Source organism: Pan paniscus, chromosome 19 (assembly GCF_029289425.2).
Source record: "Pan paniscus chromosome 19, NHGRI_mPanPan1-v2.0_pri, whole genome shotgun sequence".
Classification (NCBI taxonomy): Eukaryota; Metazoa; Chordata; class Mammalia; order Primates; family Hominidae; genus Pan; species Pan paniscus.
Window position 1 is genome coordinate 33,890,778 of NC_073268.2, and position 17,557 is coordinate 33,908,334.

The window sequence follows — 17,557 nt, forward strand, 5'->3', positions numbered from 1 at the left end:
CAAATTTTAATCATATTTCAAAATGAATAGCAAAGAGGTTTATAATTAAGTTTTATAAAAATTCCAAATGTAATAAAGTTATATTTGTAACTTACATATACTGCAAAAATGGTAGTGATTCAAATGTTTGTCTTTCAATATATCGTATTTTATTGCAGGATAAATCTCTAGGAAAAATAAAAGGAAAATATTGCCTTGATAAGTTATCAGTGTTGACTGGTATGAATAATAGCAAGAGTTTAGAATAATATTGAATACACATTTTTCATCTCGACTCTAAACATTTGGACCTGTATTTGAACTTTCCAGAGCTCCTAACCCTGCCTGTACCTCTCCTAGAGTCTCACCTTCATACTTTTAATAAATAAAATGTACAACTTAATAGACTTTGGAATTAATTTTTCCTGAGAGCAGTAGACTTGATTAGATGCCCTTTTGTAGTCTCATCAAATCCTAGATTATGAGCTCAAAGCTTTTATCTCTATATATAGTTTCTAATATTAAAACGAATAGCCTCACATTTATACACCTTCCTAGTTTAGCTTTGTTTTCCTAAGCCAGTTCAGTATCAGAAGAAATAAAAGACATCCTTTCAACAGCATTTGAAAGGAAGTTACCCCTTTACTTAATACATAACTTTGAACTAATATTCAAATCATATTAATACAATTAATTTCTATCATATTAATAGAAATTCATTTTTGGTTTTATATTGCTTTAATATTTCATGAAAGCAATTTCTTCAGTTATACAGAGATGGGGCTTTTCCCTCCCTCTTTACCTGGATGGTGTAACGTTGTCTGGCTGATGTCTCCATCTCTAGTCTCTCCCTTCCTAAACTATCCTCCACACAGTCATCATATAAACTCTCCAGAAGTGGCTTGCAAAGACCAGCACCTCCTGGGAAATTATTGAGGATGCAAATTCTTGGTCCCACTCTAGACCAACTGAATCAATAACTATGAGGGCGGAGTCCAGAACTGAGTTCTAACGTGCCCTCTCAGTGACTGTGATGCAGATCCATCTTACAGCACTGCTGTGATAACAGGGTTCCCCATGATGGCTCCTCAGCTTGGCATTCAAAGCCCTAGAAGATCTGGCTCCAATTTCCTACTCTCCCTCCTTGTAATCTACAGGTACTCATGGCATTCCTCGAACACTTTCCTGTGTTTTGCCCTTCTCCCATTTCCCTTTTGCAAGTTTAGAATATTGTCCCCAAGATGTCTGTCCGATGCTACACAATGGCCCTTCAAAGTCCTATTCAAATGGGATTGTTCTAGTAACAGCTTCCTGGGTCCAAACTGAAGTCATTTTCCCCTCTTCTATGCTTCAGAAACAATTTACCCCTCCTAGTGCCCACATCCATTTCTTCTTCTTAATGTAGTTATTGTTCATCCCATTTTTTCTGAGCATAAACTCCTTGAAAGCATGGACTAGGTCTTGATCATCTGCATTGCCCACCATGTTTAAAACTGACACATGGAAATAAATTAAAATATTTGTAAAACAAATGAATAGCTGGCCGGGCGCAGTGGCTCATGCCTGTAATCCCAGCACTTTGGGAGGCTGAGGCGGGTGGATTACAAGGTCAGGATATCGAGACCATCCTGACTAACAAGGTGAAACCCCGTCTCTACTAAAAATACAATAAATTAGCTGGGCGTGGTGGCATGTGCCTGTAGTTCCAGCTACTCGGGAGGCTGAGGCAGGAGAATGGAGTGAACCAGGGAGGCAGAGCTTGGGGTGAGCCGAGATCGCACCACAGCACTCCAGCCTGGGTGACAGAGCAAGACTCCGTCTCAAAATAAATAAAAATAAATAAATAAATAAATAAATAAATGAATAGCTGGGGGAGTGAGTAGTAGGAAAATGATTATTTTAAAGCAAATGTAGTTTTATTACTTCATGGCCTCTGTAGCACTTTGGCATCCACTTGAGGGTCTTTACACCCACTTTCCTTAAGCCTTTCACATTTGAAAGAATCTGTCTGCAAAAGAGCATCACTAATAAGGATTAATGACATACACACCTCTATGGACAGAGGATAAGAATCAAGCTTTCATAGCAATTGAACATAGTATCTTCTTGTCTCTAAACAGACAGAAATACTATGCAGGTATCCTTTTCTTGGTAACAGGGCTGGGGAGATAGTTACTGTGTAATTAGTGAAGAGTTAGGGGCATTTCTGATATGCTTCTTACTGTAAACATTTCTAGCTCTACCACTTAACCATCATTTTAAACATCTGTTTTAATATAACAATTCCTGAAATGAAATCCTTAATACTAGTCTATTCTCTTGGTAGCTTAATATTCTTGATAATATTATTTCTATAATTCAGCTGATTTCAAATATTTAAATGTTAATTTAATTCGATTAAATTACCAAAAAATTCTGGATTAATGATGTTCAAATGAATGTAGGTGGTCTATATTTTCTTCTCCTTTAGGCAACAATCTGAAGTTAACTTTAATTCCTTTCATCCTACTAAACCAACTTTTTCAAATCGTTTTTTGTGAAGGTCAGACAGTAAATATTTTAAGGCTCTGTGGGCCACATATGATCTCTCTCGCATATTTCTCTTTCTTTTTTCTTTCACAGTCCTTTAGAAATGCAAAAACCATTCTTAATAGGCTATTAAAAAATAGACCTTAGGTTAGATTTGATCTACTGGCTGTAGATTGAATAGAAGAAGATGGTATGTAAACCCTTATAAAACAAGGTTCATATGGGTGTCAGTCACTGCTCAGATCTTCTTAGCATGTGAAATTTTTTCTGTCTGTATTTTGTCTATACAATTTAAAAACTGAAAATGCATAGGATGTAGCTAATGCTAGAGATGGGCTGAGACCCTATACAAACTTACAGAATTGCAGAATTTTATTGCTGGAAGAAATCTTAGAGATTATCTAATTTGAACCTCTTATTCATTTTAAAGATAATATGACTAAAAACTCAAAAATATGATTAACTAACTTACAAATACTGGAGGTATAGCAGGCCTTCAAATGAATCCTTAGGTAATTCAGTCAAATAATTTTCACTGAGAATTCTGGAAAAGGAAAAAGTTATTTCTAGGTTAAAATGCAAACTACAACTATTTGCTACACAGGACTATCTCCTGCATGTGGAGGAAAGCTGGGTCATGGTCATTTCAAGATGGTGGGATCTGCTCTGCTTTCGTTCAAACCTTTTCTTCCATTTTCCTTTTTGTGTTCATCCCTCTCCACCACCACCACCACCACACACACAGGCAAGCGCACACACACACTTGCAAGCACACACACATTTGCAAGCACACACACACACAAGCACACACACACAGGCAAGCACACACACACACAAGCACACACACAGGCAAGCACACACACACATGCAAGCACACACACACATGCACACACACAAGCAAGCACACAAACACAAGCACACACACAAGCAAGCACACACACACGTGCAAGCACACACACACAAGCACACTGCTCCACTCTTCCCACCAAATTGTATCTTTAATGACTCCTCTCTAGATCATAATATACCTTTCAGAATCCAACTCTGGGTGGCACCAAGATCAGCAGAACCTCCATTTCCTCCTCTCTTTTCCCAAACCTTATTGCAAAAGCCCCACATGGGACCATGTCAGGGCTGCAAGTGAAGCCATTCGACTTTTTTCCCCCATCAAAAAAATTTGAGAACTACAATGTGCGTAAAGTGCACATAACATAAATGTTGTTTATATTTAATTTAATTTAATTTAATTTCTGAGACAGGGTCTCATTCTGTTACCCACACTGGTCTCAGACTCCTGGCTCAAGTGATCCTCCTGTCTCTGCCTCCCAAAGTGTTGGGATTGCAGACATGAGCCACCTCACCTGGCCAAATATTCAGTTTAATAATTATAAAGCAGATACCCATGTAAACATTGTTACAAAAGATTATTGCTAGCATCCCAGAAGCCCCAGTGTGCCCCTTTCCAATCATATTCCTCTCTCTAACCCTAATAGGTAACCACTACCCTGACTTTTGTATTGATTTTCTTGCTTTTAAAATGTAGTCCTGGCCTGGCCTGGTGGCTCATGCCTGTAATCCCATCATTCTGGAAAGCCAAGGCACATGAATCACCTGAGATCATGAGTTCGAGACCAGCCTGTCCAACATGGTGAAACTCTGTCTCTACTAGAAATAGAAAAATTAGCTGGGCATGGTGGCGGGCACCTGTAATTCCAGCTACCCAGGAGGCTGAGGCAGGAGAATCCCTTGAACCCGGGAGGTGGAACTTGCAGTGAGCCAAGATCGCACCATTGAACTCCAGCCTGGGCAACAAGAACAAAATTCCGTCTCAAAAAATAAATAAAGCAATTCTCCTGCCTCAGCTTCCCAAGTAGATGGGATTATAGGCACCCACCACCATGCCTGGCTAATTTTTGTATTTTCAGTAGAGATGGGGTTTCACCATATTGGCCAGGCTGGTCTCAAACTCCTGACTTCAGGTGATCCACCTGCCTCGACCTCCCGAGGTGCTGGGGTTACAGCTGTGAGCCACTGCACCTGGCATGTGTTTGATTTTTAATTTAGAACTCATGTATGTCTTGTCTATATAAGTCAAACTAATGATGTGACACAAACTGTTGTGAAAAATGTTACTTTGAATGTAAGCATTTTTTCCAAAATCATTTATGTGTCTCAACTAATTCCTTCTATAAATCAGGAAGAAAACGATAAACCAATTCAACAGGAAAATGAACAAAGGACAGAAAACTCAGAGAAGAAACACAAATGTTCAATAAACATATAAAGATATTTAATTAAATTCATGAGTGATCAGAAAAATTCAAATTTGGATGGAATCCCTTTTATTCATCCATAACTTCAACAAAAAGTTGGCAAATACCCAACAGTGAAAAGGTGTGGGGAAATGAATGCTGTCATATTCTGCTGACGATACAGTCAGTTGGCACAACATTTTTGAGGACAATTAAAATTTTATATCTACATAGTCTTCACCCCAACTCTTCCATTTCTAGATATCTATGCTACAGGAATACTTGCCCACTAAGCATAAGCTCAACATTCATCAATGGGGAAATTATTAAATAAACTATGATGCATCCATACTATGGATTATGCAGGAGTTTAAATGAATGGGGTGACCCTCTAAGTCCTAGGAAGGAAAGAAATTATGAAGTGAAAGAATATCATGTAAGTGATACCATGAAGTGAAAGAATCAAGTTGCAAGATGTTACCCTTTATGAAAAGAAAAAAGATTTTAAAAACCACACAACAAATCTATTTTGCTTTATGTAAATATGTATATAGGTAAATGGGGAAAAGTCTGGAAGCATGTATACTAAACACAGAGTAGCATTACCTCAGGGATGAGGGAGTAGGGCACAAGGAGGGTTTTTGTTATACCTGTTATTGCATTTTTATACATTAAAAATAGAATCATGGGCTGGGGGTGGTGGCTCATGCCTATAATATGAGCACTTTAGGAGGCCAAGGTGGGAGGATCACTTGAGCCCAGGAGCTCAAGACCAGCCTAAGCAGCATAGGAAGACCCCGTCTCTACAAAAAATACAAAATTAGGTGGGCGCGGTGGCATGCACCTGTGGTCCCAGCTGCTTGGGAGGCTGAGATGGGAGGATCACTTGTGCCTGGGAGGTGAAGGCTGCAGTGAGATGTGATTATGCCACTGCACTACAGCCCAGGGGACAAAGTAAGACCCTGTCTCTGAAAAAAAAAAAAATGAGGAAAAAAAAGAATATAACCATGTATTATTTGTATGATAAAAAATAAATTTAAATTGCTTCTTATTTTAGAGAGAGCCTACCAAATTTAATTTTAAAATAACCATAGGATTGCAATCCACAGAGGTTGATTTGGGGTATGGAGGGGAAATATCTTTTCTCAGAGGTATGGACCTCAAAATTCTGGACCAAGAAGGATCTTACAATGCAGTTAGTTTTTTGTCATATTTGGAGAGAATATACTCACAGTTTCTCGGTCCAACTGTATGCTTTCCATACATTTCCATCAATGTATGAAATATAGTTTCCTTGGAAATTTCTGTGAAGAAAGTTTATATCCTTGAATAGGCAGGCAAAGAATGAACAGGATAAATAAAAGAATCATGGCAACCTTGTCGGGGATATTCAGAAACAGAAAATAACACCTGCTTTCACATTTCCAGAGCTATCAGCTTGCCAGTTTGCACAATTCATCAAGAAATAATGCGGGGCCACTGGCACAAATGATGAGGCATCTCCCGGAAGCTTAACTTCCTATCCATCCCATCTCTTGGACAGACGATGCCAGTTAATTACTTTGAATGTAAGTATTTTATCCAAAAGCACTTATGTGTCTAAACAAACTCCTACAAATCAACACAAAAATGGTCAATAATTCAACAGAAAAATGGGCATAAGCTTATCTTTATCGATAAATAAGTAGAAAGAAACCCTATGCCAGGTAACACCAAAGCTTTGCCCTCTGTTGAAACATCCTAGGCTTTTTCTTTCCACTCTTATTACAACTGATCTGATTTAGCCCCTTCACACTTTACTCCTACATTTTGCTAGACCTTTCTATTTTGTCTCCCTGAAATAAGCTTTTCCTTTTGGGCACTCTACATATGGATTCTAAAATAATCCTTTGCATGTCTATACTTGAACATAAAGCAAAAAAACAAAATAAAATAAAATAATCTTCCTGTTTTAATCATTTAATCTCTCTTGCTTGGAAACTTTCAATGGCTTTCCATACCTCATTGCGTACCCTTTAAGACCCAAGTAAACTTTTAGCTTATCCATGTAGCTTTCCCTGATCTCCACACCTCAAGGACCACAGATTCTGGTAAATTCTAGCACCGATGGTATGCATTATCTTTTAGGAATTAATTATATACACCGCCCTTTTTATGCCTATTCTCTTTCTTCCCTCCTATCATTTTAATGTTCTGTAGACAATAGCATACTTGGTCCTGGGTTTGACACAAAATGAGTGCTACATATAAAAAGCCAGGGACAAAGATGAGTTCTGGACATAACTAAAGGACAGAGTAATCATGTTAACAGCCAACACTCCTACATATGCTAGGCACTGATGAAGTGTTTCATATATTCACTCACCCAAATTTCACAACAATCCTATGAAATGGTAACTAGCATAATCCCCAGTTTAAAAGGAGGAAATTGAGTCACAGAGCAGAATAACTTGCTCTGGATCACCAAGCTAATAAACAGACCTGGGTTCAAACCCAGGCAGCCTGGCTCCAGAATCAATTCTTAACCACTTAGAGCATCATCACTGAGATCGGGAGAGTGACAGGCTGCTGTAAAGAGAGTGAAGCGGGCCAGGCGCGGTGGCTCACGCCTGTAATCCCAGCACTTTGGGAGGCTAAGGTGGGTGGATCGCCTGAGGTCAGGAGTTCAAGACCAGCCTGACCAACATGGAGAAACCCCGTCTCTACTAAAAACACAAAAAATTAGCCAGGTGTGGTGGCGCATGCCTGTAATCTCAGCAACTCAGGAGGCTGAGGCAGGAGAATCACTTGAACCCGGGAGATGGAGGTTGCGGTGAGCCAAGACCGTGCCATTGCACTCCAGCCTGTGCAACAAGAGCAAAACTCTGTCTCAAAAAAAAAAAAAAAAAAAAAAGAGGGTGAAGCGAAAATAGGAGCAGAGCAGTGGTTAAGCAATGATGTGATGGGGTAAATAAGAACGGATAAGAAAACGAGTAAGAGTAAAAGACTGGAGAAAAAGTAAAAGACTGGAGAATGGGTCTAACATTAAAGGAGAATGAGGAGAAGGGAGAATTGACAAGCAAAGGTGAAAGCAGAAAGTCACTTGTCAGTATGGCTTGGGGAGATAAAGAAGGCCCAGGAAGGCCTCCAGGAAAAGGCTGCCATGTCAGGCAAGACACAGAGGATGATTGAGGAAAGGTGATTCTTACAAGATGGTGAAGATGCCATTGTAGGTGTCGGGCTCTGGCACAGGCACTTGGCGGAGCCTCTGCTTTGGGCTGAGACCAACACATGACAGAGTCTCATCTCCGCAGGTGCAGAGCTCACATATGTTGGTGCTTGTGGAGGCCTTCTGTTCCTCTGGTGCAGTTTCAGACTGCACCAATGAATCCTGCGAAGATTCTAACTTTGTAGGTGGACCTGTGACTTCAGTCAGGCTTCGATGCAGAGTCTGAACCTGGTCTGGATGAGGAGCTCTAGTCTTCTCCAGGGCTGTGGAATGTCCAATCTCTGTAGTGGGTTCTGGAGTTATGGCAAGCCCCAGGTCTGGAGGCTGAGCTGAGGTTTCCTCCGTGGTTGGAGACGGTTTAACCTCTGTAGTAGGCTCTGTAGTTATGCTAAGCTCCAGGTCCAGAGGTTGAACTGTGGCTTCAGTCAGGTGTGAATGCTGAGCCTGACCCTTGTCTGAAGGTGGAAGTGTCACCTCAGGGTGTTCTGGAGGAGGAGCTGTAGTCCTCAGGGCTGTAGAAGAAGGTTCCGCCTCCTCTGGAGGCTGAATTGGGGCCTCCTGCTGGGCTTGGGTAGATTCTGTCTCATTTTTAGGCTCTGAAGTCATGGTAATCTCCACATCTGCAGGTTTGACTGTAAACTTGGGCAAATTATAATGAGCTTGATCCTCACCTTGAGGTTGAACTGTCACTTCATGATTCAGTGGAGTTTGAGCTAGACTCTCCATAGAGGACTCTGGAGGCAGAGCTGGGGCCTCCTGCTGGGTTGAAGGTTCTACCTCCTGAGGGAGCTGTAGAAGCTGCGCTGGGGCTTCTTCCTGGAGTGAAGAGGACTGGATGTCTTCAAGGGTCTCTGGATTTTGACTTTCGGGCTCTAGATGGAATTGAGAAAGTCCAACTTGCTCAGGAGGCCCTGGAGGCTCATCTGCGTTCACCCGGAGTTCTGGAGGCAGGCTGCCGGGATACAGTGTGTCCATACTCAAATATTCATCAGGCAAAGTCTGTTTCTGACGCTGAGGTTTGGATAATTGGTGTGGAATCCCAACAATCTCAGCAAGGCTCCAACGTTCAGCTAGATCTTTCTTCAGGTTCTTGGGCGAAACAACAAATTTGGTTGGTCTTGAAACCTTACTGTCTAGTGGAACAAGTATTTCATCTGCCTGATGACCTGCAGCCCGATCTGGATCTGTAGTTTGAACCCACTTGAGGCGAGGAAGCTGAACTAGGGCCTGGTTCTGATCCCGGTCCAGAAGCGGCACCACCTCTGGGAGCCTTTCTTCTGGAGTCCGCTTTTCATTTAAATCCTGATGTGCAGCCAAGAACGGCTCTGGCCCCAGGGGCAGCTCTCCAGCTGAATCCAATTCCATCAGGAATGGAGCCAAATTTTCAGTTGGTTCCTGAGGCAGGGCTGACATCTGCGAAGAAGCAGAGGGCCCCAGGTAATCAAAGTCCCCCGGGGCTGCTGGGGGAGCAGGTGCATGGGGAGATTCCCACGGGAGATGGGAGGAGCGGGAAGACCAGGGCTCAGGTGGCCCCAGGGGGTTAGAGGTCAGCTGGAGCGGGTCCTTGACCCACACCAGAGGCTGAGCCTCCTTGACTAGTAAAGACAATAGTTGCCAGGTAAGGAGGGGCCATGGGCCCCAGAAACGCAGCCAAGACATGACACACGCTGGTGCTATGCACTCAGCAAAAGCCATTCTGGCAGCCCTGAGATGCTCATGCCCCTTATAAGCGTGTGCCACGCCCTGTCTTTATGACACCTTTTATTGTCTTTATGACAATCTGCTGGCCCTGCTCTACAGCACGCAGGGTCTCTGCCAGTGCACCCCATCTGCTGCTTCCTGGGAGTGGTGGCTACTTCCTCAAAAGGAGGGTGGATCTGCTCTCCTGTGCACTCCCCCTACCCCCGAGGGACTTGTGGAGCCCTGGCCACATCCTCCCAGGGTAAGGGCATGAAACTGGGCTCCTTGCCCTTCTTACTGCTTGGGTGACAAGCCTGGGGTCATCCCTAGGCCACGTCACTGCCCCTGCTTCTAAATGGAGAGCATTTTGCCAAACCTTCCTGGGAGAGGCTGGGAGCTCATCCCTGTTGTCTGTTCCATCTTGGTAAAGCCAGGTTAAGACATCTGGGTAAGCAGACAGTAGAGTGGCACCCAGGAAGGGTGGGTGGAGGGCGCTGGCATTTAGGCTTGCCTGGACCATGGTGGGAGGGGGAAGGTTACCAGGAAGCAGTGCTGTCAGGGCTAAAGTCAGGAGGAGGTGGTTATGCTGGTGAGGCAGGGGTGTGGCTGGCTTGCGGTGGGGCATAAATGAGAGCCAAGGTTTGTCAGCATGCAGAAGAGGCAGCTGACTCATCCCTAGGGGCTGCGGAGGAGGTCAGGTCACTCTTGATCCCAGTTCCCAGTGAAAACTGTAGGTTGCCATCACCTAACCACACATGCAATAAAGTCTTCTGCCTGCTGCTTACAGCCCCCGAGAACCCCTTCTCCGAGAGAATAAAACCTTTGACCGCTGCTCTTCCTGAGTGGATTTTGTTTGTGTCTTCTGATGAACTGTGATGTCCCGTCTATCATTTTCCCAGGCTCAAGGATCCACCAAAAGTTGACGCCTCTTTTGGGGAGGCTCTGCAGTGCCTTCTTCTCACCAGGCTCCCCGGGAAGCTTGTGAACTTGGCTTGCACCCTAAGCAGCCAGGTACACGCAGGGGCTCTGCTTCTCGCTTTCACTAAGAGAGAGAGCCAAGAAAGAGACTGAAGCATGGTCTGCAGAGAAGACACTGGTGCAAACGCCAGGAGAACGAGGGGCCTGAGTCATCTTCATTCCCCTTAAAAACACGCATTCCCTCCCAGGCCACCTTAGGGCATGAAGCACAGTGAGTGTGTGTGTGTGTGTGTGTGTGTGTGTGTGTGTGTGCAGGTATATGCATGTGTATTTATGTGCATGTGTGCGTGTGTGTGCGTGCATGTGCATGCACGTATGCATGTGTACATGTCTGCTTGCATGTGTGCATGTGTGTATGGTGCAGGGATATGAGGTGGACAGGATGTCGGAGGGCAGCTCCAGCTCCAAGCTGCACGTTTCTCTGTTAGAATGGTTTAGATTCCCTGGACCACAGCAAGAGAGTGTTTTCACGTGCATCCATTTTTCTTAGCATTGAAACCCATATTTTTAGCAGCATGTAAACCTTAATTTGCTTAACTATTCTTAGAAGCATTTATACCGGTGGTCCCCAACCTTTTTGGTACCAGAGACCAGTTTCACGGAAGACTTTTCCACGGACCCGGGAGAAGGGGAAAGGATGATGCAGAGATGATTCAAGCCCATTACATTTATTGTGTACTTTATTTCTATTATTATTTCACTGTAATATATAATGAAATAATTATACCATTCACCATAATGTAGAATAAGTAGGAACACTGAGCTTGTTTTCCTGCAACTAGACGGTCCCATCTGGGGGTGATGGGAGACAGTGACAGATCATCAGGCATTAGATTTCATAAGGAGCACACAACCTAGATCCCTGGCATGTGCAGTTCACAGTAGGGTTCATGCTCCTATGAGAATCTAATGGCACCACTCATCTGACAGGAGACACAGCTCATGTGGTAATGCAAGGGATGGGGAGCGGCTGTTTCTACACATGAAGCTTTGCTCACTGGCTGGCTGCTCACTTCCTGCTGTGCAGCCTGGTTCCAAACAGGAGGGAACCCCTGATTTATCCAGTAAGATAAATCCATTATGTAAGTTGACATTATTCACTCTGCACCACCCAAAATTATCTTGCATACCTACACACACCCAAGGGTCCGATAGCACACTCTGGGAGCTGTAGACAGTAAGCCTGGAGGTCCATTGCGAATTCCATCTCTTCACCCTGTAGGCTAACAGGCTATGTTAGTTTCCTAGGGCTGTTTTACAGTACCACAGACTGGGCACCTTCAACAACAGAATCTTACTGTCTCACAGTACTGGAGGCCATGAGTACAGGATCAAAGTGTCAGCAGGGTGGGTTTCTTCTGAGGCTGTGCAGGAAGGTTCTGTTCCAGGCCTGTCTCCTGGCATGTCGGTGGCTCCCAGTCTCTAAAAAAAAAAAAAAAAAAAAAAAAAGAATATGGAAAGGAAAGGTCATTCTGATGAAGTCTCAGATGGAAATCAAGAAGAGGTAAATGGAAACTGGAGGAAAGGTGAGTGACGCTTGCCATAAAGTGGCAAAGCACTAGTGTTTGGTGGAAGGCAGAACTTGTGAGTGATGAAACTGAAATTTGGCAGAAGAAATATCTAAGCAAAGTATTGAAGGAGCGGCTTGATTGTCTTGAACGTTTATAGGAAAATGAAAGAAAAGAGGAATGATTTAGAGACAGAACTTATAATCAAAAGGGAAGCAGAACTTAAAGATTTGGGAAACTTTTAGCCTTCTCAGCCTGCCCGTTTTGAACAGATAAGAAAGTGTGTTTGGGAGCGAACACGAGGGTGTGGGTCAGGAGGCCTGCATGGATCAGGGCTGTGCTCCTCACCAGGACAATGGAAGAGCGACCCTGAAGGCATTGTGTGGATCACTCAGGCTGCACTCTCGTCACAGGCCCATGGTGCCAGGGCACTGACGGCAGTACGGTTTCCAAGGAAGGCCCTGGGGCGCCCTAAGGACCCCTGAGGACCTTGGGGCTTGCTGCTCAGCACTCCCTGAAGTCACTGGTTCCCACATTGTGCTGTGGTGCTCCTTGGCTGCTCCAAGTGTTGCTCAATGGGCCCTGGTGGAGTGGGGGACATGATATCACCCCTCCAGAGGACACAGGCAGAAAACTCTTTGGAGCATCCACGTGGTGCTCATTCTGCAGGTGTGCAGAGTGCAATAGCTGTGGGATATGGCTGCCTCCACCTGCATTTCAAAGTATGTCCCAGACAGCCTTGGGGTCAGGCAGAAAACTGCCACAGGGGCAGGGACACCACAGAACGTTCCCACTAGGGCAATGCCCAGCAGAGCCGTGGGGAAGAGGCTATCCCCAAGATTCCAGGATGGTAGAGCCAGCAGTGTGCAAGTCCACCCTGGGAGAGCCTCAGGCATCAAACTCCAACATGTGAGAGCTGCTGCCTGGGCTGCACCCAGCAAAGCCATGGGGGAAGAGCCACCTGAAGCCCTGGGCCGCCCAACCACATCCTAGTATATCTGGAACATGGGCCATGGAGTCAAAGAAGGTTCTCAAGTTTTAAGATTTAATGTTCTTTTCCCGGTTGGGTTTTGGACTCACTTGGGGCAACAACGACAACCAAAAACACCAAGCTGAAAGCAAAAAACACAAAATAAACACCTTAACCCTATCCCTCCATTTAATGTAATTCAGGACTCTAACCAAGAAGAATTTCCCAATTTCTCAGCAAAGCTACAGGGCTAGTATTCAAACCCGCCTATAAGCAATGCTATTTCTTTTCCTTAGGTAATTATTTTCCCAGAACTCTATAAAACAACTAAAATATTTTTGACCAGAAATTAAACATATAAAAAAGACCATCTAGGCCTTTGCAGCATGCACCTCCAAACTCTTCCAGCCTCTACTCATTATCCACTTGCACACTTTTGCGTATTTTTTAGAGCAGCATTCCCCTTCCTGGTATCAAAAATCAATACGAGTTTGCTAGGGCTACAGTAAGAATATACCACAGATGGAGGTCTTAAATAACAGAAATATTGTTTCTCACAGTTCGGGGTCCCAGAAGTCCAAGACTAAGGTATCAGCAGAATTGGTTTCTTCTAAGGCCTGGCTCCTTGGCTTATAAGTGGCCACCCTCTTGTCTGTGTCTCCATGTGGTCTTCGGTCTGTGTCTGTGTCCTCATCTCCTCTCCTTATAAGGACACCAGACAGATTGCATGAGGGCTCACCCATATGACCTCGTTTCCCCTTAATTACACCTTTAAAGGTCCCATCTCCAAACACAATCCCATTCTGAGGCACTTGGGGTTAGGACTTCAACGTATCAACTTGGGGGTGGGGGACACAATTCAGCCCATAACACCCGACTTCTGTGCCTCCAAAACTGCTTAGGCAGAAGAAATGATGGGGTGGCTCACCATGGTCCCTTCAAAGCTTCTGCCCAGAAATGGCACCTGTGACTTCTGCTCCACTTCACTGCTCACAGCAGGTAACATGGTTCACTTCAAAGGGACAGGGAGGTGCTATCCTACCATGGATTTAAATATAAGACCTCAAACTATAAAAATCCTAGAAGAAAACCTAGGAAATATCCTTCTCTACATCAGCCTTGCCAAAGAATTTTTGGCTACATCTCCAAAAGCAATTGCAACAAAAATAAAAAGTGACAAGTGGGACCTAAGTAAATTATGTTGTAAATCAATAAATGTGATTGACTTATTGAATCGGCAAATGTACATTTATTGATTATAAATTTTATACACTTTATAATAAAGAGTTTCTGCACAGCAAAAGAAACCATCAACAGAGTAAACAGACAGCCTACACCATGGGAGAAAATATTCACAAGCTAGGCACCCAACAAAGGCCTAATATCCAAATCTATAAAAAACTTGAACAAATCAGCAAGCAATAAAAACCCCAAATAACCCCACTACAAAATGGGCAAAAGACATGAAAAGACACTTCTCTAAAGAAGACATACAAGTGGACAACAAGCATATGAAAAAATGCCCATCATCACTAATCATTAGACAAATGCAAATCAAAACCACATGAGATCCCATTTCACACTAGACAGAATGGCTACTATTAAAAAGCCAAAAAACAACAGGCACTGGTGAAACCATGGAGCAAAGGCAATGCTTACACACTGCTGGTGGGAATGTAAATTAGTTCAGCCACTGTGGAAAGCAGTTTGGAGTTTTCTCAAAGAACTTAAAACAGAGCTAACATTTCACCCAGAAGTACTATTACTGGGTATATAACCAAAGGAATATAGATCATTATACCAAAAAGATGCATGCACTCATATGTTCATCGCCAAACTATTCACTATAGGGAAGACACGGAACCAACCTAGGTGTCTGTCAATGATTGAGTAGATAAGAAAAATGTGGTACGTATACTATGGAATACTACAGCACCACAGAAAAGAATGAAGTCATGTCCTTTGCAGCAACATGGATGCAGCTGGAGGCCGTAATCCTAAGTGAATTAAGACAAGAACGTAATACTAAATACCACATGTTCTCAAGTGGGAGAGTGGGAGCTAAACACTGAGCACATGTGGTCAAATACATGGGAAAATTGGACAGTGCAGACTATTGGAAGGGGGAGGGTACAGGATGAAAAACTATCTACTGGGTACTAGGCTCACTACCCGGATCCAATATACCCATGTAACAATCCTACACCCGTACCCCCCTATATCTTAAATAAAGCTGGAATTTAAAACAATATTGCTAAAAACACTAAAAATTTTTTCAGCGAGTTGTAATCTTTTTGTTTGTAGAGGGTCTTGCCTCAATGTTTATGGCTGTTGACGGGTTAGAATGATGACTGCTGAAGGTGGGTGTGTGCTGTGGCAATTTCTTAAAACAACAATGAAGTCTGCTGCATCCATTGACTCTTCCCTTGAAGAAAGATTTCCCTGTAGCAGGTGAAGCTATTTGATAGCATTTTTCCTACAGTAGAACATCTTTCAAAAGTGGAGTCAATCCTCCCAAACCCTGCCACTGCTTTATCAACTAAGTTCATGTAATATTCTAAATCTATGGTTATCATTTGGATAGCGTTCACAGCGTCTTCACCACAACTAGTTTCTATCTCAAGAAACCACTTTCTTTGCTTATCTGTAAGAGGCAACTCCTCATAAGTTCCAGTTTTCTCATGAGATTGCAGCAATACAGTCACATCTTCAGGCTCCACCTCTAATTCTAGTTCTCTTGCTATTTCCTCACATCTGCAGTTGCTTCTTCCACTGATGTCTTGAATCCCTCGTCATCCATGAGAGCTGGAATCAACTTCTTCCAAACTACTCTTAATGTTGATATTTTGACCTCTTCCTACCAATCCTGAATGATATGAATGCCATCTAGAATGTTGTCTTCTTTCCAGAAGATTTCAATTTACTTTGCTCAGATCCATCAGAGAAATCACTATCTATGGCAGTATCAGCCTCCTTGTGTACCTTTATCAGACTTCTTGTGTAACCAGGTGGATTATCAATGAGCAGGATATTTTGAAAGGTATATCTACATTTTCCAAGCAGTGGGTCCCAACAGTGAGTTTAAACTATTCTGCAAACCATGCTGTTAACAGAAGTGCTGTCATCCAGGCTTTGTTGTTGCACTCAAACAGCACAGGCAGAGTAGATTCAGCTTCATTCCTAAGGGCCTTGGTAGTTTTGGAATGGTAAGTGAGCACCAGATTCCAACTGTAGTCACCAGCTGCGTGCACTCCTGAAACGAGGGTCAGCTTGTTCTTTGCTGAAGCCAGGCCTTGACTTCTCCTATCCAGCTGTGGGAATCCTAGATGGCAGCTTCTCTCAGTAGAAGGCTGTTTGGTTTACATAAAAATCTCTTGCTTAGTGTAGCACCACCTTCATCAGTGATCCTAGCTAGATCTTCTGGATAAGTTGCAGCAGCTTCTGCGGCAGCACTTGCTGCTTCACCTTGCACTTTTATGTTATGGAGACAGCTTCTTTCCTTAAACCCCATGAACCAACCTCTGCTAGCTTTAGACTTTTCTTCTGAAGCTTCCTCACCTCTCTCCGTCTTCATAGAATTGAATAGAGATAGGGTCTTGCTCTGGATTAGGCTTTGGCTTAAGGAAGTGTTGTGGATTGGTTAATCTTCTATCTAGAACACTCAAACGTCCACTCCAACGTCCTCCATTATTAGCAATAAGGTTGTTTCACTTTCTTGTCATTTATGGGTTCACTAGGGTAGCATTTGTAATTTCCTTCAAGAGCTTTTCCTTTACATTCACAACTTAGCGACCTGGTACAAGGGGCCCAACTTTTGGCCTATCTCGGCTATAGACATGCCTTCCTCACTATCCTTAGTCATTTCTAGCTTTTGATTTAAAGTGAGGTATGTGCAACTCTTCCTTTCACTTGAACACTGAGTGGCCACTGCAAGGTTATTAAGTGACCAGATTTCAATATTGTTGTGTCTCAGGGAAGAGAGAGGGCCAAGGAAAACAGGAGAGATGGGGGAATGGCTGGTTGGAGGAGCAATCAGACACACAACATTTATCAATGAAGTTTGCCATCTTAGATGGGCACAGTTCATGGAGCTCCAAAGCAGTGACAACTGTAACATCAAAGGTCATCAATCACAGATCACCATAACAGATAGAACTACAACGAAAATGTCTGAAACATTGTAAAAATATCCAAAATGTGACTCAGAGGCACGGAGCACATGCTGTTGGAAAAATGGCATTGATGAACTTCCTCGAGGCAGGGTTGCCACACTATCAATTTGCAAACTGTGTTTTTAATATCTGGAAAGCACAAGAGATCACAGCACAATAAAACAAGGCATGCCAGGAATTGTTAAACTGCACTGTTAGGGACCAATGACAAGAAAAAATGGTCTTATGTGTTCAGTACAGATGCAACAATTATTTTAAAAAATCTTTTCCATCCATGATAG

The 17,557-nt window shown here is 43.2% G+C and overlaps 1 protein-coding gene across 1 annotated transcript in view; it reads right to left on the bottom strand.

Moving 5' to 3' along the window:
• The window catches only part of LOC117974342 (leucine-rich repeat-containing protein 37B-like), a 32,347-nt gene extending 22,669 nt beyond the window's left edge, over positions 1-9,678 (bottom strand). Inside the window, 6 exon segments of the mRNA XM_034942132.4 lie at positions 96-167; positions 2,981-3,052; positions 5,993-6,064; positions 7,949-9,555; positions 9,557-9,610; positions 9,613-9,678. Coding sequence (XP_034798023.3) covers positions 96-167; positions 2,981-3,052; positions 5,993-6,064; positions 7,949-9,555; positions 9,557-9,610; positions 9,613-9,663 — 1,928 coding nt within the window. The 5' untranslated portion in view covers positions 9,664-9,678.
• Positions 9,679-17,557: the final 7,879 nt, after the last annotated feature.